General features: G+C 42.3%; 1 protein-coding gene across 1 annotated transcript in view; it reads left to right on the top strand.

Moving 5' to 3' along the window:
• Nucleotides 1-14,622, top strand: part of LOC310753928 (spectrin alpha chain, non-erythrocytic 1-like) — a gene marked incomplete at its 3' end in the record, with an annotated part of 48,488 nt that extends 33,866 nt beyond the window's left edge. Inside the window, exons 10-14 of the mRNA XM_083595270.1 lie at nucleotides 306-510; nucleotides 4,083-4,264; nucleotides 9,480-9,723; nucleotides 11,719-11,841; nucleotides 14,402-14,622. Coding sequence (XP_083451396.1) covers nucleotides 306-510; nucleotides 4,083-4,264; nucleotides 9,480-9,723; nucleotides 11,719-11,841; nucleotides 14,402-14,622 — 975 coding nt within the window. The remainder of the gene's footprint in view (nucleotides 1-305; nucleotides 511-4,082; nucleotides 4,265-9,479; nucleotides 9,724-11,718; nucleotides 11,842-14,401) is intronic.
• Nucleotides 14,623-15,000: the final 378 nt, after the last annotated feature.

Raw genomic sequence — 15,000 nt, 5'->3', positions numbered from 1 at the left:
ACACATACACACATATATACACACATACACACACACAGATACACACACACACACACACATACATACATACACACACACACATATACATTCACACACACATGCACACACACACACACACACACATATAGATACACACACATACACATACACACAAACACACATATTCATATACCTATACACACGCACACACGCATATACATACACACATACACACACACATACACACATATACATATACAAATACAACACAAATACACAATACAAATAACAATACAATACAATATAACCCTTTCCCCCCCTTTCAGGATCCGTCCAACCTGCAGGGCAAAGTCCAGAAGCACCAGGCCTTTGAGGCGGAGCTCTCGGCCAATCAGAGCCGGATCGACGGGCTGGAGAAGGCGGGGCAGAAGCTGACGGACACCCAGCACTACGCCTCCGAGGAGGTGGAGGCACGCCGGAGCGAGGTCCTCAGCCTGTGGAAGAAGCTTCTGGAAGCCACCGAGCTGAAAGGTGGGGGGTTGAGTATTAGGAGTATTAGGAGGAGGAGTAGGAGTAGGAGTAATTAGAATTAGAAGACTACTACTAATAGTATTACTGTTAATGCTATTAGTTTATATATTATTACTATTAGTAGTAGTAGTCAAAGTAATAATAATTAGAATTATACTACTACTACTACTACTACTACTACTACTAATAGTATTACTATTAATGCTATTAGTTTATATATTATTATTAGTAGTAGTAGTAATTAGAATTAGAATACTACTACTAATAGTATTACTATTAATGCTATTAGTCTATATATATAATTAGTAGTAGTAGTAGTAATAATAATAATAATAATTAGAATTAGAATTAGAATTAGAATACTACTACTAATAGTATTACTATTAATGTTATTATTTTATATATTATTATTATTAGTAGTAGTAGTAATTAGAATTATAATACTACTACTAATAGTATTACTTTTAATGTGATTAGTTTATATATTATTATTAGTAGTAGTAATAATAATAATAATTAGAATTAGAATACTACAACTAATAGTATTACTGTTAATGCTATTAGTTTATATATTATTATTATTAGTAGTAGTAGTAGTAGTAGTAATAACTAGAATTAGAATACTACTACTAATAGTATTGCTATTAATGCTATTAGTTTATATATTATTAGTAGTAGTTGTAGTCAAAGTAATAATAATTAGAATTATACTACTACTACTACTACTAATAGTATTACTATTAATGCTATTAGTTTGTTTATTATTATTATTATTATTAGTAGTAGTAGTAGTAGTAGTAATTAGAATACTAATACTAATAGTATTACTATTAATGCTATTAGTTTATATAGTAGTAGTAGTAATTAGAATTATAATACTACTACTAATAGTATTGCTATTAATGCTATTAGTTTATATATTATTATTATTAGTAGTAGTAGTAATTAGAATTAGAATACTACTACTGATAGTATTACTATTAATGCTATTAGTCTATATATTATTATTATTATTAGTAGTAGTAGTAGATAGAATTAGAATACTACTACTAATAGTATTACTATTTATGCTATTAATTTATATATTATTAGTAGTAGTAATTAGAATTATAATACTGCTACTAATAGTATTACTTTTAATGCGATTAGTTTATATATTAGTAGTAGTAGTAGTAATTAGAATTATAATACTACTGCTAATAGTATTGCTATTAATGCTATTAGTTTATATATTATTATTGGTAGTAGTAGTAATTAGAATTAGAATACTAGTACTAATAGTATTACTATTTATGCGATTAGTTTATATATTATTATTAGTAGTAGTAGTAGTAATAAGAATTAGAATTAGAATTAGAATACTACTACTAATAGTATTAATATCAATGTTATTAGTTTATATAGTAGTAGTCGTAATTAGAATTAGAAGACTACTACTAATAGTATTACTATTAATGCTATTAGTTTATATATTATTATTATTATTATTATTAGTAGTAGTAGTAGTAGTAGTTAGAATTAGAATACTACTACTAATAGTATCATTATTAATGCTATTAGTTATATATTAGTAGTAGTAATAATAATTAGAATTAGAATACTACTACTAATAGTATTACTATTAATGCTATTAGTTTATATATTAGTAGTGGTGGTGGTGGTAGTAATAATTAGAATTAGAATACTACTACTAATAGTATTACTATTTATGCTATTAGTTTATATATTAGTAGTAGTAGTAATTAGAATTATAATACTGCTACTAATAGTGTTACTATTAATGCTATTAGTTTACATATTATTATTATTAGTAGTAGTAGTAATAGTAATTAGAATTATAATACTACTACTAATAGTATTACTATTTATGCTATTCGTTTATATATTAGTAGTAGTAGTAATTAGAATTAGAATACCACTACTAATAGTATTACTATTAATACTATTAGTTTATATATTATTATTATTATTAGTAGTAGTAGTAGTAGTAATTAGAATTAGAATACTACTACTAATAGTATTACTACTAATGCTATTAGTTTATATATTAGTAGTAGTAATTATAATTAGAATACTGCTGCTAATAGTATTACTATTAATGCTATTAGTTTATTATTATTATTATTATTATTAGTAGTAGTAGTAGTTAGAATTAGAATACTACTACTAATAGTATCACTATTAATGCTATTAGTTTATATATTATTATTATTATTAGTAGTAGTAGTAGTAGTTAGAATTAGAATACTACTACTAATAGTATTACTATTAATGCTATTAGTTTATATATTATTATTATTAGTAGTAGTAGTAGTAGTAGTAATTAGAATTATAACACTACTATTACTATTACTTTGTTGCTTTTGCTGTTGTTACTAATCCACTACTACTATTATTACTGTATTTTATCACTACTATCACTACTACTACTACTACTACTACTACTACTACTATACTACTACTACAACAACAAAACAACATCACTATCACTATCACTCATGTTGCTTTTGCTGTTGTCACCAATCTACTACTATTACTGTATTATTATTACTATCACTATCACTATTACTATTACTACTCTTACTACTATTACTATACTACTACTACTACAGCAACTACAACATCATCACTATTACTATCACTCTTGTTGCTTTTGCTATTGTTACTGATCTACTACTACTACTATTATTACTGTATTATTATTATATTATTATTATTATTATTATTACTGCTACTGCTGCTGCTACTACTACTGCTATTACTACTATTACTATACTACAACAACAGCAACAGCAACTACAACATCATTACTATTACTATCACTCTTGTTGCTTTTGTTACTAATCAACTACTACTATTATTACTGTATTACTACTACTACTATTACTATACAACAACAACAACAACAACAACAACAAAACAACAAAATTACTATTACTATTACTCTTGTTGCTTTGCTATTGTTACTAATCTACTACTACTATAACTGTATTATTATTATTATTATTATTATTATTATTATTATTATTATTGTTATTATTATTGTTATTATTATTATTATTATTATTACTGCTGCTGCTGCTACTACTACTATACTACTACAACAGCAACAACAGCAACAGCAACTACAACATCATTACTATTACTATCACTCTTGTTGCTTTTGCTATTGTTACCAATCCACTACTACTATTATTACTGTGTTATTATTACTATTATTACTATTACTACTATTACTATTACTATACTACTACCACCACTATTACTACTACTACAGCAGCAGCAGCAACATCATTACTATCACTATTACTCTTGTTGCTTTTGCTATTGTCACTAATCTACTACTATTACTCTATTACTATTATTACTATTATTACTACTATACTACTACTACTACATCATTACTATTACTATCACTCTTGTTGCTTTTGCTATTGTTACTATACCACTACTACTACTATTACTGTATTATTATTATTATTATTATTATTATTATTATTACTACTACTACTATTAATACTACTATTACTATTACTACTACTATTAAACCACCCCCTCCCTCTCCGCTCCAGGGGTCAAGCTGCGCGAAGCCAACCAGCAGCAACAATTCAACCGCAACGTGGAGGACATTGAGTTGTGGCTCTACGAGGTGGAAGGTCACCTGGCCTCGGACGACTACGGGAAGGACCTCACCAACGTCCAGAACCTCCAGAAGAAACACGCCCTCCTGGAGGCCGACGTGGCCGCCCACCAGGTGCCGCTTATTAATATTAATAAATATTAATTAATTAATTAATTAATTAATCATCATCATAAATTTATTATTATTATTATTATTATTATTATTATTATTATTATTATTATTATTATTATTATTATGTTATTCTTATACTTAGGGGTCGGGGTGCCCTTGATTAATATTAATAAATATTAATTAATTAATTAATTAATAATCATCATAAATTTATTATTATTGTTATTATTATTATTAATTATTATTATTATTATTATTATTATTATTATTATTATTATGTTATTCTTACACTTAGGGGTCGGGGTGCCCTTGATTAATATTAATAAATATTAATTAATTAATTAATTAATAATCATCATAAATTTATTATTATTATTATTATTATTATTATTATTATTATTATTATTATTATTATTATGTTATTCTTATACTTAGGGGTCGGGGTGCCCTTGATTAATATTAATAAATATTAATTAATTAATTAATTAATAATCATCATAAATTTATTATTATTGTTATTATTATTATTAATTATTATTATTATTATTATTATTATTATTATTATTATTATTATTATGTTATTCTTACACTTAGGGGTCGGGGTGCCCTTGATTAATATTAATAAATATTAATTAATTAATTAATTAATAATCATCATAAATTTATTATTATTATTATTATTATTATTATTATTATTATTATTATTATGATGTTATTCTTACACTTAGGGGTCGGGGTGCCCTTGATTAATATTAATAAATATTAATTAATTAATTAATTAATCATCATCATAAATTTATTATTATTATTATTATTATTATTATTATGTTATTCTTATACTTAGGGGTCGGGGCTCTCGGGTCGCCCTCTCCCCTACTTAGGGGTCGGGGCTCTCGGGTCGCCCTCTCCCCTACTTAGGGGTCGGGGCTCTCGGGTCGCCCCTGTCTCCCCTGACCCCTAAGCAGGAGAGGGGGCGCCCCTGTCTCCCCTGACCCCTAAGGAGGGGAGGGGGTGCCCCAAGAGCCCCTGACCCCTAAGGAGAGGGGGCGTCCCGAGGGCCCCTGACCCCTAAGTAGGGGAGAGGGGGAGCTGAGAGCCCCTGACCCCTAAGTAGGGGAGAGGGGGAGCCCCGAGAGCCCCTGACCCCTAAGTAGGGGAGAGGGCACCTTTAGAGACCCTGACCCCTAAGGAGGAGAGGGGGCGCGAAAGCCCCTGACCCCTAAGTAGGGGAGAGGGGGCGCCCCTGTCTCCCCTGACCCCTAAGTAGGAGAGGGGGGCCCCAAGAGCCCCTGACCCCTAAGGAGAGGGGGCGTCCCGAGGGCCCCTGACCCCTAAGTAGGGGAGAGGGGGAGCTGAGAGCCCCTGACCCCTAAGTAGGGGAGAGGGCACCTTTAGAGACCCTGACCCCTAAGGAGGAGAGGCGGCGCCCCTGTCTCCCCTGACCCCTAAGGAGGAGAGGCGGCGCCCCTGTCTCCCCTGACCCCTAAGGAGGAGAGGGGCGCCCCGAGAGCCCCTGACCCCTAAGTAGGGGGGGAGCTGAGAGCCCGACCCCTAAGTAGGGGAGAGGGAGAGCCCCGAGAGCCCCTGACCCCTAAGGAAGAGAGACGCCGCGAGAGCCCCTGACCCCTAAGTAGGGGAGAGGGGGAGCTGAGAGCCTGACCCCTAAGTAGGGGAGGGGGCGCCCCTGTCTCCCCTGACCCCTAAGAAGGAGAGGGGGGCGCCGAGAGCCCCTGACCCCTAAGTAGGGGAGAGGGGGAGCTGAGAGCCCCTGACCCCTAAGTAGGGGAGAGGGCACCTTTAGAGACCCTGACCCCTAAGGAGGAGAGGGAGCGCCCCTGTCTCCCCTGACCCCTAAGGAAGAGAGGGGCGCCCCGAGAGCCCCTGACCCCTAAGTAGGGGGGGAGCTGAGAGCCTCTGACCCCTAAGGAGGGGAGGGGGCGCCCCTGTCTTCCCTGACCCCTAAGGAGAGGGGGCGCCCCGAGGGCCCCTGACCCCTAAGGAGGGGAGGGGGGCCCCGAGAGACCCTGACCCCTAAGGAGGAGAGGGGGGCGCCGAGAGCCCCTGACCCATAAGGAGAGGGGGCGCCCCTGTCTCCCCTGACCCCTAAGGAGAAGAGGGGGCACCCGTCTCCTCCTTAGGGGTTGGGCTCTCGGGGCTCCCCCTCTCCCCTACTTAGGGGTCGGGCTCTCAGCTCCCCCCTCCTTAGGGGTCAGAGGCTCTCACAGCGCCCCCTCTCCTCCTTAGGGGTCAGGGGAGACAGGGGCGCCCCCTCTCCTGCTTAGGGGTCAGGGGAGACAGGGGCGCCCCCTCTCCTCCTTAGGGGTCAGAGGCTCTCAGCTCCCCCCCTACTTAGGGGTCAGGGGCTCTCGGGGCGCCCCCTCCCCTCCTTAGGGGTCAGAGGCTCTCAGCTCCCCTCTCCTCCTTAGGGGTCAGGGGAGACAGGGGCGCCCCCTCTCCTCCTTAGGGGTCAGAGGCTCTCAGCTCCCCCCTACTTAGGGGTCAGGGGCTCTCGGGGCGCCCCTCTCCTCCTTAGGGGTCAGAGGCTCTCAGCTCCCCCCCTACTTAGGGGTCAGGGGCTCTCGGGGCGCCCCTCTCCTCCTTAGGGGTCAGAGGCTCTCAGCTCCCCCCCTACTTAGGGGTCAGGGGCTCTCGCGGCGTCTCCCCTACTTAGGGGTCAGGGGAGACAGGGGCACCCCCTCTCCCCTACTTAGGGGTCAGAGGCTCTCAGCTCCCCCCCTACTTAGGGGTCAGGGGCTCTCGGGGCGTCTCTCCTCCTTAGGGGTCAGGGGAGACAGGGGCGCCCCCTCTCCTCCTTAGGGGTCGGGGAGACAGGGGCGCCCCCTCTCCTCCTTAGGGGTCAGGCGAGACAGGGGCGCCCCCTCTCCTCCTTAGGGGTCAGGCGAGACAGGGGCGCCCCCTCTCCTACTTAGGGGTCGGGGTCTCTAAGGGCGCCCCCCTCCCCTCCTTAGGGGTCAGGGTCTCTCAGGGCGCCCCCTCTCCCCTACTTAGGGGTCAGGGGCTCTCAGCTCCCCCCTCCCCTCCTTAGGGGTCAGGGGAGACAGGGGCGCCCCCTCTCCTCCTTAGGGGTCAGGGGATCTTGGGGTGCCCCCTCTACTCCTTAGGGGTCAGGGGCTCTCACGGCGCCCCCCTCCCCTCCTTAGGGGTCAGGAGCTCTCAGGGCGCCCCCTCCCCTCTTTAGGGGTCAGGGTCTCTCACGGCGCCCCCCTCCCCTCCTTAGGGGTCAGGGGAGACAGGGGTGCCCCCCACAGGGTTTCCCAACGCCCCTTTTCTCCCCTCCTCGGGGTCTATGGGTCTCCGCCGTGGGTCGCCGGCCTCAGCCGCCCCTCACGCACGACGCTCCCTTTCCGGGACCGGATCGACGGCATCGCCATCCAGGCCCGCCAGTTCCAGGAGGTCGGCCATTTTGACGCCGGAAACATCCGGAAGAAGCAGTAGGCCTTGGGGGCCCGTTACGAGGCCCTGTGTGACCCTTATGGGTCAGGGGCTCTCAGGGCGCCCCCTCCACTCCTTAGGGGTCAGGGCTTTCGTGATGCTCCCCTCCCCTCATGGGTCAGGGGCTCTCAGGGCGCCCCCTCTCCTCCTTAGGGGTCAGGGGCTCGGGGCGTGCCCTCCTTAGGGGTCAGGGGCTCTCAGGGCGCCCCCTCCCCTCCTTAGGGGTCGGGCTCTCGGGGTGCCCCCTCCTTAGGGGTCAGGGGCTCTCAGAGCGCCCCCTCTCCTCCTTAGGCGTCAGGGGCTCGGGGCACCTCTCCTCCTTAGGGGTCAGGCTCACGGGGTGCCCCCTCTCCTCCTTAGGGGTCAGGATCTCTCAGGGGCCCCCTTCCCTCCTTAGGGCTCAGGGGCTCTAAGGGCCCCCTCCCCTCCTTAGGGGTCGGGGGCTCAGGGTGCCCCCTCCTTAGGGGTCAGGGGCTCGGGGGGCCCTCTCCTTAGGGGTCAGGGGCGCCCCCTCCCCTACTTAGGGGTCAGGGGCTCTCAGGGTGCCCCCTCTCATCCTTATGGGTCAGGGGCTCGGGGCGCCCCCTCGGGTCGGGGGCTATTGGGGTGCCCCCTCCCCTCCTTAGGGGTCAGGGGCTCTCAGGGCGCCCCCTCTCCTCCTTAGGGGTCAGGGGCTCGGGGCGCCCCCTCAGGGGTCGGGGGCTCTCGGGGGCCCCCTTCCCTCCTTAGGGGTCGGGGCTCTCGTGGTGCCCCCTTCCCTCCTTAGGGGTCGGGGCTCTCGTGGTGCCCCTCTCCTCCTTAGGGGTCAGGGGCTCTCAGGGCGCCCCCTCTCCTCCTTAGGGGTCAGGGGCTCGGGGCGCCCCCTCAGGGGTCGGGGGCTCTCGGGGGCCCCCTTCCCTCCTTAGGGGTCGGGGCTCTCGTGGTGCCCCCTTCCCTCCTTAGGGGTCGGGGCTCTCGTGGTGCCCCTCTCCTCCTTAGGGGTCAGGGGCTCTTAGGGCGCCCCCTCCCCTCCTTAGGGGTCAGGGGCTCTCAGGGTGCCCCCTCTCCTTAGGGGTCAGGGGCTGTCAGGGTGCCCCCTCTCCTTATGGGTCAGGGGCTATTGGGACACCCCCTCTCCTCCTTAGGGGTCAGGGGCTTGGGGCGCCCCCTCCTTATGGGTCAGGGGCTCTCAGGGCGCCCCCTCTCCTCCTTAGGGGTCGGGGCTCTCGTGGTGCCCCCCTCCTTATGGGTCAGGGGCCCTCGGGCCGCCCCCTCTCCTCCTTAGGGGTCAGGGGCTCTCGGGGTGCCCCCTCTTCTCCTTAGGGGTCGGGGCTCTCGTGGTGCCGCCCTCCCCTCCTTATGGGTCACGGGCTCTCAGGGCACCCCCTCCCCTCCTTAGGGGTCAGGGCTCTCAGGACACCCCCGCCCCTCCTTAGGGGTCAGGGCTCTCAGGACACCCCCTCTCCTCCTTAGGGGTCAGGGGCTCGGGGCGCCCCCTCCTTAGGGGTCAGGGGCTCGGGGCTCCCCCTCCTTAGGGTTCGGGGCTCTCATGGTGCCCCCCTCCCCTCCTTATGGGTCAGGGGCTCTCGGGGCCCCCCTCTCCTCCTTAGGGGTCAGGGACTCTCGGGGCCCCCCTCTCCTCCTTAGGGGTCAGGGCCTCTCAGGGCGCCCCCCACAGGGTTTCCCTACCCCCTCGCCCCTTTTCTCCCCCCCTCGGGGTTATGGGTCTTCTCCGTGGGTCACCGTCCTCAGCCGCCCCTCACGCGCGACTCTCCCTTCCCAGGACCGGATCGACGGCATCGCCATCCAGGCCCGCCAGTTCCAGGAGGCCGGCCATTTTGACGCCGGAAACATCCGGAAGAAGCAGGAGGCCTTGGGGGCCCGGTACGAGGCCCTGCGCGACCCCATGGCGGCCCGGAAGCAGAAGCTGGCCGACTCGCTCCGCCTCCAGCAGCTCTTCCGGGACGTAGAAGACGAGGAGACCTGGATCCGGGAGAAGGAGCCCATCGCCGCCTCCACCAACCGAGGTCGGTTAATTCGTTAATCATTAATAATCAATTAATAATAATGATAATAATGATAATGATAATGATGATAATGATGATAACGATAATAACGATAATAATGATAATAATGATAATGATAATGATGATAATGATGATAACGATAATAACGATAATAATGATAATAATAATAATATTCATTCATTAATCGCCGCCGAGGTAATTAATCGGTCGTCTTGAATTGCTGTTAATTGGATTTGTTTGCTTTTTTAATTTTGATTTTATATTTTATATTACTTTACATTTTATATTATGTTATTATATTGTATTATTTTATATTTTAATTTTATATTTTATATTGTTACTTTAGATTTTAGATTATGTTGTTATATTGTATTATTTTAGATTTTAATTTTATATTTTATATTATTATTTTAGATTTTAGATTATGGTGTTATATTGTATTATTTTAGATTTTAATTTTATATTTTATATTGTTTAGATTTTAGATTATGTTGTTATATTGTATTATTTTAGATTTTAATTTTATATTTTATATTATTATTTTAGATTTTAGATTATGTTGTTATATTGTATTATTTTAGATTTTAATTTTACATTTTATATTATTGTTTTAGATTTTAGATTATGTTGTTATATTGTATTATTTTAGATTTTAATTTTGTATTTTATATTGTTACTTTAGATTTTAGATTTTAGATTATGCTGTTATATTGTATTATTTTATATTTTAATTTTGTATTTTATATTATTATTTTAGAATTTAAATTATGATGTTATATTGTGTTATTTTATATTTTAATTTTATATTTTGTATTGTTACTTTAGATTTCATATTTTAGATTATGTTGTTATATTGTATTATTTTATATTTTAATTTTATATTTTATATTGTTACTTTAGATTTTAGATTATGTTGTTATATTGTATTATTTTAGATTTTTATTTTATATTTTATATTATTATGCTAGATTTTAGATTATGTTGTTATATTGTATTATTTTATATTTTAATTTTATATTTTCTATTATTATTTTAGATTTTAGATTATGTTGTATTATTTTATATTTTAATTTTATATTTTCTATTATTATTTTAGATTTTAATTTTATATTTTATATTATTACTTTATATTTTATATTTTATATTGTATTATGTTATTATATTATATTATTATATCTTTTATATTATATTATATTATTATTATTTTCTTTTATCTTTTTTAATCTTTAATCTTTTAATTTTATCTTTTATATTATTATATTATATTATATTATATTATATCGTATATTTATATTTTATATTTACTTTATATTTTATATTTTATTAATTTGTATTTTATATTTTTACATTTTTGTATTATATTATTTATTACATTATTATTTCCACACTGATGAGGATGATTAGTGGGTGACGATGTCCACATAATAATCATCATCATCATCATCATCAGTGTGGAATAGATAATAAATATTAATAAATAATTAATAACTTTAATATTACTTAGTATTAGTATTAGTAGTACTATTATTACTATTACAATTATTAATTGGTAATTAGTTATTAATATTTATGATCTATTTCACACTGATGATGATGATAAATAATTAATAACTTTAATATTACTTATTATTAGTAGTACTATTATTACTATTACAATTATTAATTGGTAATTAGTTATTAATATTTATGATCTATTCCACACTGATGATGATGATAAATAATTAATAACTTTAATATTACTTATTATTAGTAGTAGCACTATTATTACTATTACAATTATTAATTGGTAATTAGTTATTAATATTTACGATCTATTCCACACCGTTGTTTATTATCATTATTTTTTAAAATTATTATTATTATTAAAATTATTTAAAATTTATTATTATTATTATTGTTGTTGTTATCATTATTATTTAAAATTATTGTTGTTATTAAAATTATTATTATTATTATTATTATTATTATTATTATTATTATTATTATCCCTTCCAGGCAAGGACCTCATTGGGGTCCAGAACCTCTTGAAGAAGCACCAGGCCTTGCAGGCAGAAATTGCCGGACACGAACCCCGAATCAAGGCCGTCACTCAGAAGGGGAACACCATGGTGGAAGAAGGTGGGTCCGAATGGGGGACCCCTTTTGCCGAGGGTTAGGGTTGGGTTAGGGGTCAGCGCTAGGGTTGGGTTAGGGTTAGGGGGCAGGGCTAGGCTTGGGTTAGGGTTAGGGGGCAGTGCTAGGCTTGGGTTAGGGGTTAGGGGTCAGGGCTAGGGTTGGGGTTAGGGTTAGGGGTCAGGGCTAGGGTTGGGTCATGGTTAGGGGTCAGTGCTAGGGTTTGGTTAGGGTTGGGGTTAGGGGTCAGTGCTGGAGTTGGGTTAGCTTTAGGGGTCAGTGCTAGGCTTGGGTTAGGGTTAGGGGGCAATGCTAGGGTTGGGTCATGGTTAGGGGTCAATGCTAGGGTTGGGTCATGGTTAGGGGTCAATGCTAGGGTTGGGTCATGGTTAGGGGTCAGTGCTAGGGTTTGGTTAGGGTTAGGAATTGGGTTAGGGGTCAATGCTAGGGTTTGGTTAGGGTTGGGGTTAGGGGGCAGTGCTAGGGTTGGTTCATGGTTAGGGGTCAATGCTAGGGTTGGGTCATGGTTAGGGGGCAGTGCTAGGGTTGGGTCATGGTTAGGGGTCAATGCTAGGGTTTGGTTAGGGTTGGGGTTAGGGGTCAGTGCTGGAGTTGGGTTAGCTTTAGGGGTCAGTGCTAGGCTTGGGTCAGGGTTAGGGGTCAATGTTAGGCTTGGGTCATGGTTAGGGGTCAGTGCTAGGCTTGGGTCATGGTTAGGGGTCAATGCTAGGGTTGGGTCATGGTTAGGGGTCAGTGCTAGGGTTTGGTTAGGGTTAGGAATAGGGTTAGGGGTCAATGCTAGGGTTTGGTTAGGGTTGGAGTTAGGGGTCAGCGCTAGGGTTGGGTTAGGGTTAGGGGGCAGTGCTAGGCTTGGGTTAGGGGTTAGGGGTCGGCTAGGGTTGGGGTTAGGGTTAGGGGGCAGTGCTAGGGTTTGGTTAGCGTTAGGAATTGGGTTAGGGGTCAATGCTAGGGTTTGGTTAGGGTTGGGGTTAGGGGTCAGTGCTGGAGTTGGGTTAGCTTTAGGGGTCAGTGCTAGGCTTGGGTTAGGGGTTAGGGGTCGGCTAGGGTTGGGGTTAGGGTTAGGGGGCAATGCTAGGGTTGGGTCATGGTTAGGGGTCAATGCTAGGGTTGGGTCATGGTTAGGGGTCAATGCTAGGGTTTGGTTAGGGTTAGGAATAGGGTTAGGGGTCAATGCTAGGGTTTGGTTAGGGTTGGAGTTAGGGGTCAGCGCTAGGGTTGGGTTAGGGTTAGGGGGCAGTGCTAGGCTTGGGTTAGGGGTTAGGGGTCGGCTAGGGTTGGGGTTAGGGTTAGGGGGCAGTGCTAGGGTTTGGTTAGCGTTAGGAATTGGGTTAGGGGTCAATGCTAGGGTTTGGTTAGGGTTGGGGTTAGGGGTCAGTGCTGGAGTTGGGTTAGCTTTAGGGGTCAGTGCTAGGCTTGGGTTAGGGGTTAGGGGTCGGCTAGGGTTGGGGTTAGGGTTAGGGGGCAATGCTAGGGTTGGGTCATGGTTAGGGGTCAATGCTAGGGTTGGGTCATGGTTAGGGGTCAGTGCTAGGGTTTGGTTAGGGTTAGGAATAGGGTTAGGGGTCAATGCTAGGGTTTGGTTAGGGTTGGAGTTAGGGGTCAGCGCTAGGGTTGGGTTAGGGTTAGGGGGCAGTGCTAGGCTTGGGTTAGGGGTTAGGGGTCGGCTAGGGTTGGGGTTAGGGTTAGGGGGCAGTGCTAGGGTTTGGTTAGCGTTAGGAATTGGGTTAGGGGTCAATGCTAGGGTTTGGTTAGGGTTGGGGTTAGGGGTCAGTGCTGGAGTTGGGTTAGCTTTAGGGGTCAGTGCTAGGCTTGGGTCATGGTTAGGGGTCAGTGCTAGGCTGGAGTTAGGGGTCAATGCTAAGGTTATTATTATTTATTATTTATTATTTATTATTTCATTGTGTCATTATTTATTGTTTTTTATTATTTCATTGTGTTATTATTATTATTTATTATTTCATTGTGTTATTATTTATTATCATTTATTATTTATTATTATTATTTCATTGTGTTATTATTTATTATCATTTATTATTTATTATTATTATTTCATTGTGTTATTATTTATGATTTATGATTATTTTGTTTTGTTATTATTTATTATTTCATTTTGTTGTTGATTATTTGATTTTATTATTGATTTTTATTGATTATTTCATTGTGTTATTATTATCATTTATTATTTCATTGTGTTCTTATGATTATTATTTATGATTATTTCATTTTGTTATTATTGATCATTTGATGTTATTGATTATTTGATTTTGTTATTGATTATTTGATTTTGTTATTATTGGTTATTACTTATTATTTGATTTTTTTCTTACTGGTTATTATTTGATTTTGTTCTTAATATTATTCGTCTATTATCACTACTTCCTGTCTCCTCCCCTTCCTGTCCCTTTCATTTCCTGTCCCCTCCCCTTCCTGTCCCTTTCCCTTCCCCTTCACTTCCCTTCCCCTTCACTTTGTTCTTCATATTATTCGCCTTTTATCACCACTTCCTGTCTCCGCCCCTTCCTGTCCCGCCCCTTCCTGTCCCCAGGCCACTTTGCCGCCGACGATGTCAGAGCCAAGCTCTCCGACTTGCACCAGAAGTGGGAATCTCTTAAAGGGAAAGCGTCCCAGAGGCGCCAGGATCTAGAAGATTCTTTGCAGGCCCAGCAATACTTTGCCGACGCTAACGAGGCCGAATCCTGGATGCGGGAAAAGGAGCCGATCGTTAGCAGCACCGATTACGGGAAAGACGAGGATTCGGCCGAGGTGAGAGAAAGAGAGAGAAAGAGAGAGAGAGAGAGAGAGAGAGAGAGAAGGGAAGGAAGGAGAGAGAAAGAGAGAGGGAGGGAAGGAAGGAAGGAAGGAAGGAAGGAAGGAGAGAGAGAGGGAGGGAGGGAAGGAAGGAAGGAAGGGGAGAGAGGGAGAGAGAGAGAGAAGGAAGGAAGGAAGGAAGGAAGGAAGGAAGGAAGAAGGAAGGAAGGAAAGAGAGAGAGAAGGAAGGAAGGAAGGAAGGAAGGAAGGAAGGAAGGGGAGAGAGGGAGAAAGAGAGAGAAGGAAGGAAGGAAGGAGAGAGAAGGAGAGAGAGAGAGAAGGAAGGAAGGAGAGAGGGAGGGAGGGAGGGAAGGAAGGAAGGAAGGAAGGAAGGAA

Source organism: Podarcis filfolensis, assembly GCF_964270895.1.
Source record: "Podarcis filfolensis genome assembly, chromosome: Z".
NCBI classification, from domain to species: domain Eukaryota; kingdom Metazoa; phylum Chordata; class Lepidosauria; order Squamata; family Lacertidae; genus Podarcis; species Podarcis filfolensis.
Note: the sequence above shows the minus strand (reverse complement) of the source record. Positions and strands in the feature narration are given on the sequence as shown.